General features: G+C 40.8%; 1 protein-coding gene across 2 annotated transcripts in view; it reads right to left on the reverse strand.

Annotated features, from left to right (window-relative positions):
* LOC144596501 (calnexin-like) overlaps window positions 1-14731 on the reverse strand; it is a 38126-nt gene that overhangs the window by 11275 nt on the left and 12120 nt on the right. For both annotated transcript variants that reach the window (XM_078404854.1, XM_078404865.1), the window contains exons 5-11: window positions 12934-13075; window positions 10227-10308; window positions 7905-8097; window positions 5308-5497; window positions 5027-5140; window positions 3878-4034; window positions 130-345 (exon numbers count right to left, since the gene is read on the reverse strand). In XM_078404854.1, the coding sequence (XP_078260980.1) occupies window positions 130-345; window positions 3878-4034; window positions 5027-5140; window positions 5308-5497; window positions 7905-8097; window positions 10227-10308; window positions 12934-13075 (1094 nt within the window). The remainder of the gene's footprint in view (window positions 1-129; window positions 346-3877; window positions 4035-5026; window positions 5141-5307; window positions 5498-7904; window positions 8098-10226; window positions 10309-12933; window positions 13076-14731) is intronic.

A 14731-nucleotide genomic window follows, 5' to 3' on the forward strand; every position in this document is an offset into this window, starting at 1 on the left:
AACAATGAAGGACAAAGTTCCCCCAAGATTTCTCTTTAAACAAAGCATGGAAACCAAATGTTAATTTTATGACTAGACATCAATAATTAATTAATTAATTAACCATGTAATAATAGACTGACGAGGTACCTCATTTGCAGTAGCCACCATTTTCTTTAGTGCCCATCCATCAGATGCCCACTGGTCAGACACTTTCTTCTCAGCACAAATGATAAAGTTGTCAAATAAGATGTCAGCAGTCATGGACCACAATTCAAGACCAATAGCGACGATTGGAGTCATCTTGTAAGGTTGCAAATCCTCAAAATAATGTGGATTTTGGATCTTCCTTGGAGTCCATACACCCTGTATATTTAAAAATCAAAAATGCAATCTGAGCTGTTCTTCTAGGTTCATTCATCTGGCACCTTTCAAATTTATTTTAGTTTAAATTAGAGGTACAGTATAGAAACAGGCCCTTTGGCCCACCGTCCATGCCGCCCAACAATCACCTACCTGTACACTAGTTCTATCCCATAGGTACAATTTACAGAAGCCAATTTACATACAAACGGGCACGTCTTAAAACATCTCTGCAGATAATAAGGATGATCCAATGTGCTCATACATGTTACAGGTCAAATTAAATACCTCAATGAAATGCTGGAGTGTCAAGTGATGCTGGATCCAGTAACTCAGCATCACTTGACACTTCCTGCAGCAGTATTTGTATCCCCTCACACAAAAGCCGATTCCTTACCAGATAACATATAGGTCCACCCATTTTCCCCATAATGAGAAATAATCCTGCAAACAACCTTTCACAAATTATAATGATTAATTCCTTGAATTTTTACATGCAAATCTGATAACTGCAACGCACCAGGTCTACAAATTGAAATTAACCCCACTAATCTAAATAGATGGGCCTATTTAAATAAAACCTGGTCAGTATGGATAGAAATGAGAAATTGTAAGGATAAAAAGACCCTAATGGGAGTTATCTATAGGCCCCCAAACAGTAGCCTCGACATAGGGTGCAAGTTGAATCAGGAGATAAAATTGGCGTGTCAAAAATGTAATGCTACGGTGGTTATGGGAGATTTCAACATGCAGGTAGACTGGGAAAATCAGGTTGGAAATGGACCCCAGGAAAGAGAGTTTGTAGAGTGCCTTCGAGATGGATTCTTAGAACAGCTTGTACTGGAGCCTACCAGGGAGAAGGCAATTCTGGATTTAGTGTTGTGTAATGATCCTGATCTGATAAGGGGACTAGAGGTAAAAGAGCCATTAGGAGGCAGTGATCACAACATGATAAGTTTTACTCTGCAAATGGAAAGGCAGAAGGGAAAATCGGAAGTGTCGGTATTACAGTATAGCAAAGGGGATTACAGAGGCATGAGGCAGGAGCTGGCCAAAATTGACTGGAAGGAGGCCCTAGCAGGGAAGACGGTAGAACAGCAATGGCAGGTATTCCTGGGAATAATGCAGAGGTTGCAGGATCAATTTATTCCAAAGAGGTGGAAAGACTCTAAGGGGAGTAAGAGACACCTGTGGCTGACAAGGGAAGTCAGGGACAGCATAAAAATTAAGGAGAGGAAGTATAACATAGCAAAGAAGAGTGGGAAGACAGAGGATTGGGACTCTTTTAAAGAGCAACAAAAGGTAACTAAAAAGGCAATACGGGGAGAAAAGATGAGGTACGAGGGTAAACTAGCCAATAATATAAAGGAGGATAGCAAAAGTTTTTTTAGGTACGTGAAGAGGAAAAAAATAGTCAAGGCAAATGTGGGTCCCTTGAAGACAGAAGCAGGGGAATTTATTATGGGGAACAAAGAAATGGCAGACGAGTTAAACCATTACTTTGGATCTGTCTTCACTGAGGAAGATACACACAATCTCCCAAATGTTCTAGGGGCCAGAGAACCTAGGGTGATGGAGGAACTGAAGGAAATCCACATTAGGCAGGAAATGGTTTTGGGTAGACTGTTGGGACTGAAGGCTGATAAATCCCCAGGGCCTGATGGTCTGCATCCCAGAGTACTTAAGGAGGTGGCTCTAGAAATAGTGGAAGCATTGGAGATCATTTTTCAATGTTCTATAGATTCAGGATCAGTTCCTGTGGATTGGAGGATAGCAAATGTTATCCCACTTTTTAAGAAAGGAGGGAGAGAGAAAACGGGTAATTATAGACCAGTTAGTCTGACATCAGTGGTGGGGAAGATGCTGGAGTCAATTATAAAAGACGAAATTGCTGAGCATTTGGATAGCAGTAACAGGATCATTCCGAGTCAGCATGGATTTACGAAGGGGAAATCATGCTTGACAAATCTACTGGAATTTTTTGAGGATATAACTAGGAAAATTGACAAGGGAGAGTCAGTGGATGTGGTGTACCTCGACTTTCAGAAAGCCTTCGACAAGGTCCCACATAGGAGATTAGTGGGCAAAATTAGGGCACATGGTATTGGGGGTAGGGTACTGACATGGATAGAAAATTGGTTGACAGACAGAAAGCAAAGAGTGGGGATAAATGGGTCCCTTTCGGAATGGCAGGCAGTGACCAGTGGGGTACCGCAAGGTTCGGTGCTGGGACCCCAGCTATTTACGATATACATTAATGACTTAGACGAAGGGATTAAAAGTACCATTAGCAAATTTGCAGATGATACTAAGTTGGGGGGTAGTGTGAATTGTGAGGAAGATGCAATAAGGCTGCAGGGTGACTTGGACAGGTTGTGTGAGTGGGCGGATACACGGCAGATGCAGTTTAATGTAGATAAGTGTGAGGTTATTCACTTTGGAAGTAAGAATAGAAAGGCAGATTATTATCTGAATGGTGTCAAGTTAGGAGGAGGGGGAGTTCAACGAGATCTGGGTGTCCTAGTGCATCAGTCAATGAAAGGAAGCATGCAGGTACAGCAGGCAGTGAAGAAAGCCAATGGAATGTTGGCCTTCGTAACAAGAGGAGTTGAGTATAGGAGCAAAGAGGTCCTTCTACAGTTGTACCGGGCCCTGGTGAGACCGCACCTGGAGTACTGTGTGCAGTTTTGGTCTCCAAATTTGAGGAAGGATATTCTTGCTATGGAGGGCGTGCAGCGTAGGTTCACTAGGTTAATTCCCGGAATGGCGGGACTGTCGTATGTTGAAAGGCTGGAGCGATTGGGCTTGTATACACTGGAATTTAGAAGGATGAGGGGGGATCTTATTGAAACATATAAGATAATTAGGGGATTGGATACATTAGAGGCAGATAACATGTTCCCAATGTTGGGGGAGTCCAGAACAAGGGGCCACAGTTTAAGAATAAGGGGTAGGCCATTTAGAACGGAGATGAGGAAGAACTTTTTCAGTCAGAGGGTGGTGAAGGTGTGGAATTCTCTGCCTCAGAAGGCAGTGGAGGCCAGTTCGTTGGATGCTTTCAAGAGAGAGCTGGATAGAGCTCTTAAGGATAGCGGAGTGAGGGGGTATGGGGAGAAGGCAGGAATGGGGTACTGATTGAGAGTGATCAGCCATGATCGCATTGAATGGCGGTGCTGGCTCGAAGGGCTGAATGACCTATTGTCTATTGAGATTAATTTGAATGTAGGTGGTAACTGGGTAAACTATTTGAAGGAATTCAAGGCAATTAGGAAGATTAGACCCCTTGACAGTTTTTTCCCCCCGGCACAGACAGAATTTGAAGAGGATAGTGACAAATAATTACAATGAATTATACAATAGTCCCACCCCTCCTTCACTCAGTTTAGTCCAACCATCCAAAAGTATTTAATCAAACCCCATACTTAACACCGCCATTAGTTAGTACCTTTACTTCTCCAGTTATCTTGAAACTTGGATTTTATGGTTACAAGCGCTTTCTGCAATGCTGAACAACTTAAAAATGTATTTTTCATACCTGGTAGTTAGGATTGTCAACCATAGGTGACTTCCATTTCCCTTTGTAATTGGGATTGCTCATCATAGGTGGTTCCCAAACTCCACACCCAGGTGCCGTTTCACAATCTGGATTAGGAATCTGGGGAGCTTCCCACTCACCATCCATCTCTTCATCCCTGAAAATGGAAAGGACATTCAGTGTGCATTGCCACACGCATGTTACTATGATAAGAATCATTTTACTTTTGCCACTTAAAAAAAACAAAGAAACTTGAAATATGCAAACACCTTAGCCACTTTAGAACCGCAACATTCAGATGTCAATTACTTGCCATCGCTGTCTCACCAAATTTAGAGACATCGTACCCTGGAGTATACATATCTTAACCCATAAAGATTAGGTAATTGAAGAATTTCACTTGAAATCCCTTATTTCTACCTCAATTTATAATGAACGCAGGCAACAAATGATTGTGCTGCAATATGCATGCATTTTGCGTTTAAAAAAGAAAATGTTCACATCAAATGGCACAATTGGAAACCACCTATTATTTGCCTGCATTTGTCCAATATTCAAACACAAAGCATTCATCCACATAGCCTGTTTATCTACTGGTAAATTGGTAATCAAAAAGCTGCAGCCACTTGATATCTGAAATGAAAAGAGTGTTGGAAATGCTTAGCAAGTCAGGCGACATCTGTGGAAGTACAAAACTAAATAACACATTGGGTTGATGACCCTATGCCAGAACTGGAAAAGCAAGAAAGTACATTGAGAAAATAAGAGGGTAGTTCAGTCTGCTTCACTTTCCACAGATGCTGCTTGATATGCCAAGAGGTTTCTTCATTTTTTGTTTTCCATTTATTGGATGGGTATAAATTATGTTTAAATTAAAATTTACATCACCATTTTCCATGGCAGACATTTGAAATTTTTAAACAAAACAAGCACTTCTACCCATTTCTGATTATGGGAGTGTTAGATATTTTAACCAAACTGAATAGGGAAGTATATGGATGCCAACTACAACCACCCACACACAATCCCAAGCGAAAACACACAAATGCTTGATGTGCTGACTTTGAAAGAATCTTGCAAGAACACTATTTGTACAGGACCCTAAACTTCAGAACAAATAACACTAATCAAATGCTTTAAAAAAATTACCAGTCCTCTGGTTTCTCTGCATTGGGATCGCCAATGTACTCTGCTGCATCATCAAGCCATCCCTCTGGTTTAACAGCAGTTGGATCAATTATCTTTGCTGGTGCATCTTCATCCCTGAAAGAAGATCCTTTATTTTGAAGTTGTAACTGTAGAAGCTTTCCAAATTATGTGATATAAAGTGCAATTTGAAAAAAAGCACAAAAAAACCAGCCACGAATTTGCAATTAAAAATGTCAAAGTAAACATTAAACTAGTGAAATTGTTGAGAAGACTGTACTCACCAGTCTTCAGGCTTGTTTGCATCAGGATCAGGAATCTTTGGGTTCTCATCCCAGTCTTCAGGCTTCCTATCATCAGGGTCATCTATTTCTTTTGGGGGATTAATAGGTGGGGTCATGTCCTGCATCAAATTTCCCTTGCTAACAACAGCTTGGTCAATCAACACCTCAAAGCTGTTATCTGGATTCAGCACTGAAAAAATAAAATCTCATGTTAAGTCAAAGATAGTGTTCTAGTCATATAGTGATCCCTGAACAGTTAACCTCCTAGCTCCAGCTAAAGTGTACAGCCACATGTTCAAGACAAAGGAAAAAATGGGTGGGATAATTTGGTTCAGTCAAGGTCATAAGTTTATATTTTGAAAATTAATGACTGAAATATCTAGATATAATACTCAAAGCAATATTGAAATATGTCCTGCAATAGTCATCTCCTAATTTGACTAAAGATTTTTTTTTAGGAAACCATCTTCAATTTGCACTTTCATCTCCAATACAATAATCTGTATTCTTAATTATCTTAATTAGTTAATTATCTTAACTACAAAGGAAGCTTTCTTCATCTACATGCATATTATAACATTTATCAATGGGGATAATATAAGGCGACACCTTGGCGCAGCGGGAGGGTTGCTGCCTTATAGCCCCAGAGACTTGGGCTCGATCCTGACTACGGGTACTGTCTGTATGGAGTTTGTACGTTCTCCCTGTGGGTTTTCTCTGGGTGTCCCGGTTTCCTCCCACACTCCAAAAACGTACAGGTTTGTAGATTAATTGGTTTTGGTATTTAGGATAGTGCTGGTGTACGGGGATCGGTGGTTGGTGTGGATTTGGTGGGCCGAAAGTCTCGAAACTAAAATTAGAGATGTCATATTATTTCATTTCTTTAGGATTTTTTTTCAAAGGCATGTCCACCTTTTAATTTTATCCACCCGTAATACACGTGTACAACTGGAATAAAAGAAGAAAGCTATGCTCCTCGTCATTGGAAGATAAGCTATAAAAGCAAGACAAAAGGTAACAGAATGTTATAAATCATCCAGTAGGAATTCATAGAACTTGATTGGCAGTTGCAAAGGTTGGACATTTTGTTCAAAGATCTGCTGTCAGGCAATTCTGAAGTGCCTGAGGCAGCCTTAAAGGAAAGGTTTACCAGTGCACAAAAAGATTCACCCCTCATCTTTAGATTCTACACTGGCTATGCTTAGAGACAGGTCTTACAGAAGATCGGGGGGGGGGGGGGGGGGGGGGGGGGGGGCGGGGGGCCTAATAGGGACAGAAGAAAAGAGAATAAAGAAAAATCAATGGAAGAGTCGGATTGGGGATTGAACTGTAAAGGTTCAGGATGTTGTGGGTGTTAGTTGGATGGGTGAAAAGTGAATTAATTGGTTGGTCAGTAATGATGGGGCAGTTAGGAGGACAAGGTAATTATAATTACTTTAGAGGCCATTTAGGGGTATTGCCCTTGGATCTGCTTGGGGATGTCCTCTAAGCCTGAGAAGCAGGTTTTACAGGTACTCCCCTGCATGCACAACTGAACATTTCAGAATGGCACAGAACTTAGTTGGGTATCGTACATGTCCAGAGTTCTTCATGCATTCACGTGAAGAACTAACGTGGAAAACAATGGATTTCAAGACACTTGCACTAGTTCCAAATTTTAGTAATTTAGTTTCAGTAGAAATTATATCATGCAATGTAATGCTACCCAATTTCCAGATGTAGAACTTCAAAATAAATGTCAACTATAACACTTCTATGCTATTTCATGAATGGAGATTACCTTATTTAATATGGCATGCACAATGAATAAATTATAGCTGTCAAAGATAGCACGTGAGCAATTTCCCTCCAAAATATTTGATGCATCTTTGTCATTTTCCAAATCTACACACACAGCAACTAACGATAAGAGAAAATGAAAGATAATTTTTGCTAAAAAATGTTTCAAGTTTGGATGAGAAACCAATATCCTCAGTAACTATATATCATATCATATATATACAGCCGGAAACAGGCCTTTTCGGCCCACCAGGTCCGTGCCGCCCAGCGATCCCCGCACATTAACACTATCCTACACCCACTAGGGACAATTTTTACCTTTACCCAGCCAATTAACCTACATACCTGTACGTCTTTGGAGTGTGGGAGGAAACCGAAGATCTCGGAGAAAACCCACGCAGGTCACGGGGAGAATGTACAAACTCCTTACAGTGCAGCACCCGTAGTCAGGATCGAACCTGAGTCTCCGGCGCTGCATTCGCTGTAAAGCAGCAACTCTACCGCTGCGCTACCGTGCCGCCCAAAATAATCAAATGTATTTTGTATATTTGTGCTTTTGGATCCCAGTAGGATGCATAAAAGACACAATGCAAACATAATAAGTAAAGCAGGGGAACATTTCATTTTGGATTTATAGGGTTCTAAGTGCACTTGATTTTCTCCCCCACCCCACCCCCCCCCCCCCCCCCCCAACCCACAATTGTATCTGTGTGAACATTTTATTTAATTTCTAAACATTTGAACATGGACAAAACAGATAAATATAACAATGCAAAAAAATGTGCAAGCAATGGAAATTGGCAAAATGTATACAGCACCTAAAGTATACAAATGCGTGATCTTGTCTGTATAGAACTTCTTTAGATCTACATCAGGGCGTTTAGCATGTTTTTCTTCATGCTCTCCAGTTACAGGATGTTTATGTCTGAAAATAAAGTGTAATTTGTAGTCTTCACCGCATTTGTCTGGTCCAAACATTATTGTATATGGAGTTTTGTCAAAGAATTCTTCCTGGAAAGCAAAGAGTTCTCATTAATTTTGCAGCACATGAATATCTGTAATAATATTATTAGCCAACGAGATCTCCTTATTAACAAATGATGGTCTGATATTTAGTGACAAGGTCATGTTTGGTTTAGTTTAGAGGTACAGTGTGAAAACAGGCCCTTGAGTCATTGATTCCCCCTTCATACTAGTTCTGTTATCCCACTTTCTTATCCACTCCCTACAAACCTGCATGATGTATTTGAGATATGGGAGAAAAGTCAGCACACCCGAAGGACAGGGTGGGCCTCAGGGAAAATGCACAAACTCCACATGGACAGCACCCGAGGACACGATCAAACCCAGGTCTCGGGCGCCACAATGCGGCATCTCTATCAGCTGCACCACTGTCACCCATCATTATCAAAAAGGAGCTTTGAGAAGTCAAAAAGCATCAAGACGGTGGAGAATAGCCAAATCAATAACAGAGGATGTTGCCAGGACTCAAGGGCCCGAGTTATATGGAGAGGTTGAGCAGGATAGGACTTTATACCTTGGAACGCAGGAGCATGAGGGGTGATCTTAAGGAAATGTACAAGACCATGAGAGGAATATATAGAGTACACGCACAGAGTCTTTTACCCAGAGTAGGGCATCAAGAACCAGTAGACATAGGTTTAAGGCGAAGGAGAAAGATTTAATAGGAACCTACAGGCAACTTTATTTTTTAAATTATATTTATATACACAAAGAGTGGTAGGTATATGGAACAAACTGTCAGAGGAGGAAGTTGAAGCAGGTACTATCACAACATTTAAAAAACATTTGGACAAGTACATGGATAGGATAGAGGGATATGGGTTAAACGCAAGCAGATGGGACTAGTGTACTGACTGGAGGACCTGTATGCCTCTATGAGATGTACCATTGACATCAGATTGATTGCAAATATGGTTGCATTTCAGGCAATCATATTTGGTAAATTCCGAGTGGAGAAAGATTTAATAGGAAGCTACAGGCAACTTTATTTTCTAAATTATAATCGAGAGTTCCTCAGGATAGCGGAGTCAGGGGGTATGGGGAGAGGGCAGGAACGGGGTACTGATTGTGGATGATCAGCCATGATCACATTGAATGGTGGTGCTGGCTCAAAGGGCCGAATGGCCTACTCCTGCACCTATTGTCTATTGTGTATTGAGTGGGAAAGTCACAGTGAGCGAGTAAAGAATGAAAAAATTTAGATGATGGCAACAAGTTGCATTGAAAAGACCCAAAGAGAGTAAGGCTGTGAGGTTCTGAGAATTCAAAAGTTGAGGGATGGATATACAAAGTGGATGGGAAAAGATACTGGGGGAAAACAAGAATTCTGGTCAAATAAATGAACACTAAGAAGGTGGTAGAAGAGCTCAAAATTCACGATGGAAAGAGCAAGGATGAAGCACAATATTCTGAAAGATTGGATACAGATGTAGTATTAACACAACAGTCAGCAAGATGACCAGTCTGACAGATTTTATAGTAGCATAATAAATTCTACAGAGGCCTAGTAAGTTTCTTAAAAGCATGGGAACATGTGAACCTCTTATAACCCGAGGGGTTTATAAAGAGCATGAGAAACATCACCCAGTGATTCAGATGTCAAACCATAAGGATGAACCTTGGGTTAAGTTTAGCAACTAAGAAAAAGTCTGGTTCAAAGATACCCAAGAGTTTCTGCTCATCATCATTGATAAGTTGTCCAAAAGGAAAAAGAATGCAAGTTAAGAGAGGCGTGGATCTTCCTCAGTTCTGATCTGTGACCAAGAATAACCAATTATATTTTTAAAAGGGTGGCACAGGGGTAGAATTTTTGCCTTACAGCATCAGAGACCCAGGCTTGATCCTGACTACGGGTGCTGTCTGTACGCTCTTCCTATGACTTTGTGGATTTTCACCCCCACACTCCAAAGACAGACAGGTTTGTAGGTTAATTGGCTTCAGTAAAGATTGTAAATTGTCCCTAGTGTGTTGGGTAGTGCTGTCATACAGGGATTGTTGGTCAGCTTGTACTTGGTGGGCTGAAGGGCCTGTTTCAGCACAGTAGGTTTTATCATATCGTATCTCTAAACTAAATTAAAAAGGGGGAAAAAATAGCCATCCAATCATTTATTACTTACGAGCTTCAGATCCACAGTATGGGAAAGCAGCTTTAAATAAGCACCACCACATTCAATACCATTTTGGAAGTTCACTTCATACCTGTAAAACAATTCAGGCATATTGGTATATAATTCACCAAGTCTTTCTGAACCAAAACATTTACAAATTTGTTCTGGCAGATACCCCAAGTAAAATTTTGTTCTTGTTTTAAAACGATGGTCATGTGTATGAAATAAACATGTTCCTTTCCTCAAATTCCTTTTATTTTATTTAACCCCTAACTCAATATATTGCATTCTACTTACGTTTGCCCATTTCACTGCTGCTCCTTACTTTGTGGTTACTTTTGCAATGAGCAACCCATCTCCAGTTATCTTAACAGTTCCTCTGCTGCTCTAAGCGATGGCCAATTTTATACATTTTGCCACTTTAATCTGATTAAATTTAGAACAATGCGACTAATGCTTGATGGCCAGGCATAGGCGAATCACATTGAAATTTTAGCCAGTTCTATGATACTAACCTTCACTTTAATTTGTTTTTACTGCAATTAGATTAGTACGAGGGCACCTTAAAGTAAAACCATGTTCTTTTTGCAACATCCAAGTTTAAAAAAACCCTGTTAATTCCAATCTCTGTACCCGATAGGATTCTATATCGATTTTCATATTGATCTTTGCAGCGCTGCGCAGCAGCTGCGGCTCACCTGCAGTCCGTTTGTCTTTTGTTTTGTTTTTTGTCTTAATTGTAGTGTTTAGATGTGATGTAGTGTTTTTTGTGGTTGTGTACTATGTGTGGGGGGGGGGGGGGACTGTAAAATTGTCTCTTCCGAACGGAGACCCAACCTTTTCTTTCTGGGTCGTGTCTCCATTCCTGCTGCGGCCTACCATCGGCCAAACACCTGGAGCTGGCGGCCTCCACCTGGGCGCTGGTTCGCAGAGCCCGCGGACCGGACTTACCATCTGCGGAGCTGGCTGCCTTCGGAGGCTGTGCTGGCGCTGCGAGAGTGGCTGCGATTCGCCTTTGGAGGCTTCAGCCGCGGGCCGCGTGGATATCGGGAGCTCGCAGGCCCCTGGGTGGGGGCCGACATCGGGAGCTCCGGCAGCGGCAGTGTCTTCGCCCGCTTGGGTCGGCCCACTGTGGACCTTTCACCGTCCGGCGTGGCCTGAAATAGGCCGCGGGATTTTTCTCTGCCTGGCAGGGGGCTTTAATGTCAGGAGCCACGATCGCCCCGACGTGCAGCGGCAGCGTCTTCGCCCGCCCCGAATCGCGGGGCTTGGGTCAGCCCGCTGCGGACCTTTTACCGTCCGGCGCGGCCTGGAACGTGGCAACTTCAACAGCCTGTCCGCAAGAGAAGACGGCATGGGAAGAGAAAAGACATTCTGGCCTTCCTTCACAGTGAGGAGGTGACTGGAGGAGACTCACTGTGATGGTTGTTTCTTTTTTTTGTTTTGTGTTTGTTTGTGATTGTGTGTGTTGTTGCTTATTTTTATTGCTCTTATTATTGTTGGACTGTGGGTAACGGAATTTCGTCCAAAAGACTTGTTTTTTGGATGACAATAAAGGTTATTCTGATTCTTCTGATTCTGATGGTTACGCACGATTTCAATTCTAATTAATTGGATATTGATTAAAATGATCTCAGCATATTTTTGATAAATTAACATTGTGGTTTCTGACAATTGTTACAAATAACAGTTACAACAAAAATACCCTTACAATCATAAAATATCCTTTACCAAGAGAACAAACTAGGTTATATCTTGTTACCTAACCTAAACATTTGAAATAAAATAAAATGTATAATTTTTGCTATCACAATAGAATTTTCAGAAGCCAAAAAAAAATCAATTTTGGGAATCTGATAAACAATCAATACCTTAAATGTTTGGATGTGTCAGCACCTGTGGAGGGAGAAATGATTTAATATTCTCTAGGTCAATAGTCTTTCACCAGAACCAGGAATGGATGACAAGCAGTTATACGATTACAAAGAAAGGGACAAGGGGAGCAGAGATCAAAAGGGAAGGCAGGAGACCAAATGCAGTGGGAATTTGGTACTGCTTATTTTTATTGCTCTTATTATTGTTGGACTGTGGGTAACGGAATTTCGTCCAAAAGACTTGTTTTTTGGATGACAATAAAGGTTATTCTGATTCTTCTGATTACGCACGATTTCAATTCTAATTAATTGGATTAACAAAAAGGAAAGTCATGGTTGATGTTCAATGTGAAGAAGCATAATTACCTTAATTTTTTTTAAAGGAATACAGGCGATGGTCATAGGCACATGGCAACCATTGAAAGTGAAACATTAAAAATCAACCATTTCAGAATTAGTTTCTCATATTAGATTTCTAGCATCCGATTTTCTTTTTTTTTTAAATTCAGATGAGTCCAGTTCTCCCATTTATATCCCATCTAAGTAATCTTTTGTTTCTTTACTTGTCTCATCACTATCCAGTTTCACTTGGCGGACCACTTGTTATCCACTCTATTGCAATTGTTCTCTTTGGTTCTCACCTCCCCTTCTCTGCATTTTATGACCTTTTCACACCAACTGTCCCTTACTCTGATGAGAGTCTACTGATCCAAAACAGATTCCAATTCTCTCTCCACACATACTACAAGACAAAACATTTTTAATTCAAGCATGAAACAGGCATACACAGAATTCACAAATAATTAAGCAATTCTCCCTAAAACATTACCATCTCTACTTACTGGACAATTAAAGATTCGCCATCGAAAGTAAAGGGCTTTTTCAGTGGAGCTGAAATTGCATGATGCTTTGCTTTGGACTTCAATACTAAACTTTTATCCCCGGGCACTTTGTTTTCCATCAGCTCCTCTACTGCCCATTTTCCTACAAAAGACAAGAACAGAAATGAAAACTTATTCACAAGTTCATTTAAGTAAACCTCCAAAAAAATCTGCGATCACTTAATAAATTTGTTTTCACTGCGTAGATTTTTGGATTTGGAAACATCACCTACAGTGCCCTCCATAATGTTTGGGACAAAGACCCATCATTTATTTATTTGCCTCTGTACTCCACAATTTGAGATTTATAATAGAAAAAAATCACATGTGGTTAAAATGCACATTGTCAGATTTTAATAAAGGCCATTTTTATACATTTTGGTTTCACCATGTAGAAATTACAGCTATGTTGAAACATAGCCCCCCCCCCCCCCCCCCATTTCAGGGCAGCATAATGTCTGGGACACATGGCTTCACGGGTGTCTGTAATTGCTCAGTTGCAGGTATAAGAAAGCTCTCAGCACCTAGTCTTTCCTCCAGTCTTTCCATCACCTTTGGAAACTTTTATTGCTGTTTATCAACACGAGGACCAAAGTTGTGCCAATGAAAGTCAAAGAAGCCATTATGAGACTGAGAAACAAGAATAAAACTGTTAGAGACATCAGCCAAACCTTAGGTTTACCAAAATCAACTGTTTGGAACATCATTAAGAAGAAAGAGAGCACTGGTAAGCTTACTAATTGCAAAGGGACTAGCTGGCCAAGGTAGACCTACACAGCTGATGACAGAAGAATTCTTTCTATAATAAAGAAAAATCTCCCAAAACCTATCCGACAGATCAGAAACACTCTTGAGGTGTGGATTTGTTAATAACCACTGTTCGCAGAAGACTTCATGAACAGAAATACAGAGGCTACACTGCAAGATGCAAACCACTTGTTAGCCACAAAAATAGGATGGCCTGGTTAGTTTGCCAAGTACCCAAAAGAACAGCAACAGTTCTGGAAAAAGGTCTTGTGGACAGATGAGACAAAGATAAACTTATATCAGAGTGATGGCAAGAGCAAAGTATGGAGGAGAGAAGGAACTGCTCAAGATCCAAAGCATACCATCTCATCTGTGAAACACGGTGGTGGGGATGTTATGGCCTGGGCATGTATGGCTGCTGAAGGAACTGGCTCACTTATCTTCATTGATGATACAACTGCTGATGGTAATAGCGTAATGAATTCTGAAGTGTATGGACACATCCTATCTGCTCAAGTTCAAACAAATGCCTCAAAACATTGGCCGGCGGTTCATTCTACAACAAGACAATGATCCCAAACATACTGCTAAAGAAATAAAAGGGTTCTTCAAAGATAAAAAATGGTCATTTCTTGAGTGGCCAAGTCAATCACCCGATCTGAACCCAATTGAGCATGCCTTTTATATGCTGAAAATAAAAACTGAAGGGGACTAGCCCCCAAAACAAGCATAAGCAAAAGATAGCTGCAGTACAGGCCTGGCAGAGCATCACCAGAGAAGACACCCAGCAACTGGCGATGTCCATGAATCAGACTTCAAGCAATCATTGCATACAAAGGATATGCAACAAAATACTAAACATGACTACTTCCATTTACATGACATTGCTGTGTCCCAAACATTGTGATGCCCTGAAATGGGGACTCTATGTATAAACATTGCTGTAATTTCTAAATGGTGCAACCAAAATGTATAAATATGGCCTTTATTAAAATCTGACAATGTGCACGTT

The sequence above is a fragment of the Rhinoraja longicauda genome, chromosome 1, assembly GCF_053455715.1.
Source record: "Rhinoraja longicauda isolate Sanriku21f chromosome 1, sRhiLon1.1, whole genome shotgun sequence".
In the NCBI taxonomy this organism is placed as follows: Eukaryota; Metazoa; Chordata; class Chondrichthyes; order Rajiformes; family Arhynchobatidae; genus Rhinoraja; species Rhinoraja longicauda.